Below are 5862 nucleotides of genomic sequence, written 5' to 3'. Positions count from 1 at the left end.
GATGGTGAAAGAGGAAAGAGTGAGGGATGGTGAAAGAGGGAAGAGTGAGGGACGATGAAAGAGGGAAGAGTGAGGGATGGTGAAAGAGGAAAGAGTGAGGGATGGTGAAAGAGGAAAGAGAGAGGAACGGTGAAAGAGGGAAGAGAGAGGGTCGGTGAAAGAGGGAAGAGTGAGGGATGGTGAAAGAGGAAAGAGAGAGAGTGATGGTGAAAGAGGAAAGAGAGAGGAACGGTGAAAGAGGAAGGAGCGAGGGACGGTGAAAGAAGGAAACGAGAGGGTCTATAAAAGAGGAAGCGAGATGGACCCCGCGTGCGTGCTTACCGCGTGTGCACTAACCGATGTCCCCCTATGTCCCCCTATGTCCCCGCGCAGTGGCAGGGGAAGGGGAAGGGAAGTTGAACTCGTACATCCCTCGCGCATAAATCGGACGTATGTATCCGCGTAAAATGTATTCTGTACGCCATTGTCGCCCCTGGCAACTGTCCTTTCGTCCACCCTCCACCCCCACCTCGCGCAAACCACCCTCGCAGACCGCGCGCGACTGAAGTATATACGCATTTTTTCTCTCTCTTGCGTTTCAGCTTGAAGATGGAGTGCGAAAAGCTGGCGAGCGAGAAGACGGAGATGCAGCGTCACTACGTGATGGTAAGTAAGCCGACGACGCCGACGACGACGACAAAATGCGATTAAATCTCGGCGGCATTATGCACGCGACTCGCGGCGCGTGAAGTGCGCTCACACACACACCGCGCCGCGAGTCACCTCTAATGACGTTAAGGGCAGGCCGTGATTAGCGCGCGAGCGGGATGTTTTTCCTCCTCTTTCTCCTCCTCCTCCTCATCCTGCTCCTCCTCCGTATTCTTCTCCTCCTTCTGCTTCGTCTTCGTCTTCTTCTCTGGATGCCCTGAGGAGCCGCGGGCTGTTGTCGCGCTGCTGGTGAAGGGTTGTGCGCGCGCAGTAGCAGCGCTGATGGAATGTCTGTCTCACCTATCTATCTATCTGTCCTGCCTCGCTCGTCAGCAGTTATGATAGCAGAGTGTGGCTTCTGATCAGTCAACGCAGATATGTCAGTGTGTCGTCACCTTGTCATCGCGGTCCCCCTGTCTTTGTCAACGAAGATGTTTGAGGCGTTAAGTCGCCGTAACTTACCGTCATGATGATCTCGCGAAGTCGATGTGATAAAGTCATCGTGTTGACCACATTTTGTCAACGTAGATAAGTTAAGGGGTCCATACTGTGTCATCGTAGATGTGTCATTGTGTCCTTACTATGTCAACGTAGATAGGTCCTTGTGCCCTCGCGGTGTCAACAAACACAAGTCAATGTGTCCTTACAGTGTCAACGTGGATAAGTAATTGTGTCCTCGCGGTGTCAACGTAGATAGGTCCTTGTGCTCTCACGGTGTCAACAAAGACAAGTCAATGTGTCCTTACAGTGTCAACGTGGATACAGTGTCAACAGAGATAAGCTAAGGTGTCGTCATAGTGTGATGATAGATAAGCGAACAACCTTCAGAGACCAATGTCACGAACGTAGATAAAATGCCTTGATGAAGTTGAACTGTCATACGCACGTGTTTCGAGGAAAGTGATAGGAAAGTGAGCGCGCGATTATTTGAGAATTACGTATGAATATGACCAGAAGTAGATAATAGGGAATAGGGAAACGATGCTAGCCGAATGTACTGTGTACGATTTGAGCTCAAGTTGGTTGAGTTAGGCTAGTAAATGACGAATTTCCCTTGTTTATTGAAGTCACACTCCTTCCCTATTATCTACTTCTGATATGATGTATCATAATTTTCCACACTTATCGTAGCATAGCGTTATTATAATATTATACAAGATCCGTAAGCACCGAATTAAATAGTTTATGATATCTCTACTCGCGAGCTGTTACGGCGCCTCTGTGTAAACTGACAGTCCGCCTCGTGCGCGTATCTCCAGAAACATTCCCAGATAAGCCCTCCCTGTATAAATATGTACTTTGAAGATTTCTCTTTTTCGTTCGCTGTTCGTTTACATGTACCGACCGACTGACGCGCTCTCGTCTTAGTCAATAATAATCAGTGGTTTTTACTATTTGATGGACTAGGAGGCCGAGCTGGGCTGAGCAGATCACGTGTACTAAATTACCGTATCCCGTGCAACAATGTCTGCCCTGTTCCGGCGGCTGTGCAAATGTTTTCGAAGTGCATTTTGATCGTCAGGTCGCCCCCGGTTACATTTCGGCTCTCCCCCATAGTACTGGTTGGCCATTTTCTTTCGTGTGGCTTTAAGGAGACGCGACGCTTTTTTTCATGCGGAATGATTTCCTTTGGCGTGCCGTAGTCACTCTCGCCTTGGCGCTCGCATACGAAATGTAGTTCCGCGAAGATTTCGATTTAAACTCGGAATATTTTCGCTTAGTCTTTCGGGTCGCTATTACGCGATGCCGCTGCTGGGTTCGATTTATTGTTTGACAGTTGAAAATCAAATCTCGTGTAATTCCACGTCCGTGCAGTTTAGATCTATTATGTGCGTCGGATGCCATTCCTCCGCGTTATATGTGAAGTCTTCGGAAACGGCAGCCATTTTTGTTGAATTTGAAATCGGGTGTTTCTCAATTCGCCATTATTTATGAGTTAGGAGTTAGGGTTAGGAGTTAGCGGTTATCAGGTGTGAATTTCGCTAGTGATGGAACACGCTTAAATTGCAAAGGAAGTGTAATTCGAGGAATGCGATTACGTTATGAAATAATTGGGTAAATCACGAGACATGAGTGTAGAAAAATGGAGGAAATCTGGCAAAAACAGTATACGTAGTCTAGGCCTACTCTAGTTTTAATCGACTGAGTGCTCAAAATGGCCCAGCCCCTACTGTGAGACGCGTACTCGGGTCCAACGCTAGTCATTTTTTAGGGTATGAGGTCATAAAGACAAAGAGAAACTGATTTTTATCATCGTGGGCGTTAGAGAACCGCTGTTCACTATTGTTGAGGTGACATGGTCCGGTGAGCTCGGTGCAAAATCTTTTGCTTTTTTACGTGTTTCAACCATCTCCAAGAAATGACCGTGCATAGCACGACGTGATTATAGCCCACAGACGCGTCGAGTCCGATAAACATCCTCGCTATCGTGTTACCAAAGAACATTTTATCAAGGTGTGTGTGTGTGTGTGTGCGTGCGTGTGTGTGCGTGTGCGTGCGTGCGTGCGTGTGTATGTGCGTGTGTGCGGGTGTGTGCGTGTCTGTGCATACAGATATCTGTCGCAACTTTTATTAGAACAACGCAAGCTGTATCGCGGAGACCGATTTCCAGGTCCGATACCCGCGCCACGAACCTCAACGGTCACGGTCAATAACGCACTCGTTTTAATCTTAGATTATATTACCGCATTCGCTGTGCGGCCACCGAACTAACTGTATGTCACGGCAAAATTAAGGGTGATACTCCATTAGGAGTGTTCCCAACTGTTCCCCAACAATTCCCAAGTGTTCATTAGGAGTGTCATTAATGGTCATAATAACATATATATATATAATAATATATATATATATATGGTCATGGTCATATATTAGTTTGTGGTTTAATGTCATTTAGGTTAGGGTTAAGGTTAGGGTTAGGATTATCAATCATTAATCATTAATCATTCATCATTCATCATTAATGATATCAAAGTTGGGAACGCTCCTAATGGAGAGTTAGCCAAATTTAAGACCTTCCATGATTCTCCCCTATGACAGACAGGCTACCATAACGCTAGCTCTAGAACTATAACCTTTCGCTCTTATATATAGCCATCTGATATAACTATCTGCCACATAACAGACCTGTAGCAGAGCGAAGGGCTATAGTTCTAGAGCTACCATAACGCGTCACGTGAAAAACATCTTAGGCTACACGTGTAACTGTTTACCTACGAGTGTATGTATGTATGTATGTATGTATGTGTGTGTGTGTGTGTGTGCGTGCGTGCGTACGTACGTACGTACGTACGTACGTATGTATGTATGTATGTACATTGTGGCGTGGAGTGTGTACACGGTAGGTACGCTGTTCACGCGTATAGGAGGGTATCGGGTGTTACATAGCGAGAAGATTTATGGCACGATTATTACAAATAAATCCAAAGTCTGTACACGCAAATCATATATCAGTTGCAGTTAGTTTTGCCGATTATAGCAGTCTGTTGCCATGAACCTGTGTATATATACATAGGTACATGCTATTACTACGCTCTACGCAATGCTTAAATTTGGACTGGTCGTTCTGAGTAGTCAGGTAGCGCATATTTTTATAGTACAAGGGTCGAGATTGCTAGCAAGTGGTACTCCGATACTCCAAGTGGCTACCTAATGCTTACACTTTCAAGTGAGAGCAGACGTTTGTTCGAAAAAAAACTATTTCAAATACACTCACAACCTGTTGGAAGCCTAGGTAACATTATAAAATATAAGCGAATAATACGATACTGTAAGCTGTATAGTCACATAAATGATTATTGTATGTTGTACGTGAGATCCTTGCTGCCTAATATTTTATGTGCTATCAAATGAGTGCGCCCCGTGCACTATTAAGTATATTTCAAGCTCGGTTGTTCATAAAAACCTCTAACAGAAAATCAAGTGCTCAGGTAGTAAATATTATATAACAGTGCCCCCCTCCCCCCTATTGTAACGCATACTAAAACTTTGATATTACACCTTGCCTTTGTGTTCGGTTTTTATTTATACAACCTTTATATCCTGTTGCGATCGCCCGCTAGCTATAGTATAATCGTTCAGAGTGAGCCAGTTTTCACGAAGGCCCAGCCTAGGATATTATCTTTGTTTATTTATACTGCCACATAACATACACATAGACACTGTGTGTGTGTGTGTGTGTGTATGTGTGTGTGTGTGTGTGTGTGTGTGTGTGTGTGTGTGTGTGTGTGTGTGTGTGTGTGTGTGCGCGTGCGCGTGCGCGTGCGCGTGCGCGTGTGTTGTGTGCGTGTGTATGTGTGTGCGTGCGTGCGTGCGTGTGTGCGTGCGTGCGTGTGTGTGTGTATGTATGTATATGTCACACGACACACGCGGTACATAAAATCATTTGCTACCGTCACGGTGTTTGACGTATTGTATGTTGTTGGTAGGTGGCAATCTTTTTCAGGTCATGCGCCCTTTAGCAACACCTCCGAACTATCAGAGAGAGTACGCGAAGCAACGTGCCCTCTAGACTTTTACGTACATATACGAAAATACATATGTTGTCGTGTAGACGCTACATAATCGCTAACTCGAGTTAGCTTAACTCGAGTTAAGGTTCGTTGTGTAGACGAGGCTATAAAGTATAATATGAATATGACGAAGTCAAGCGAGAAATTGAAACGAACGCGCGAAAATATCTGTTTACGGTGGGTAATGTATATTGACGCCAGGGGCGCCAGCGTTTGGCTTGTAAAATGGCATTAGCTAATTAGGTCGGATTGCCCATTAGAAGAATGAAGAATTATGACCAGATATATCTAGCGTATAATCATAATTATCACCTTTCATGGCCGTCCATGATTTCTAGTCGTGATGTGCATCGTTGAAGGTAGTAAAGGCTCATTATGCTTGCATATCACATTGTGCATGTCTGACAAAAATGTATGCGTGCGGGCGTGCGTGCGTGCGTGCGTGCGTGCGTGCGACAAATAATTGGCGCAGTGTTCCTACAGACGTCGGATGTACGTATTCCATATAAAAATTGCATTTGGTGTCATTCTCCCCTTAGCAACAGCTTCGGCCAATCAGATAACGTCTTGCGGCAATACATGATACGTAATGGTATCGAACTATCATCCCTGGCACCGTTCTCATATTTTCCCGACAATTGCAACAATAGTTATATTAATCGTTACT

The 5862-nt window shown here is 45.2% G+C and overlaps 1 protein-coding gene across 1 annotated transcript in view; it reads left to right on the top strand.

Annotated features, from left to right (window-relative positions):
- Positions 1–5862, top strand: part of LOC106816988 (transducin-like enhancer protein 4) — a gene marked incomplete at its 3' end in the record, with an annotated part of 24196 nt that overhangs the window by 7213 nt on the left and 11121 nt on the right. Inside the window, 1 exon segment of the mRNA XM_014821633.1 lies at positions 582–645. Within this exon segment, the coding sequence (XP_014677119.1) occupies positions 582–645 (64 nt within the window).

The sequence above is a fragment of the Priapulus caudatus genome, unplaced genomic scaffold (assembly GCF_000485595.1).
Source record: "Priapulus caudatus unplaced genomic scaffold, Priapulus_caudatus-5.0.1 Scaffold1553, whole genome shotgun sequence".
NCBI lineage: Eukaryota > Metazoa > Priapulida > Priapulimorpha > Priapulimorphida > Priapulidae > Priapulus > Priapulus caudatus.
Note: the sequence above shows the minus strand (reverse complement) of the source record. Positions and strands in the feature narration are given on the sequence as shown.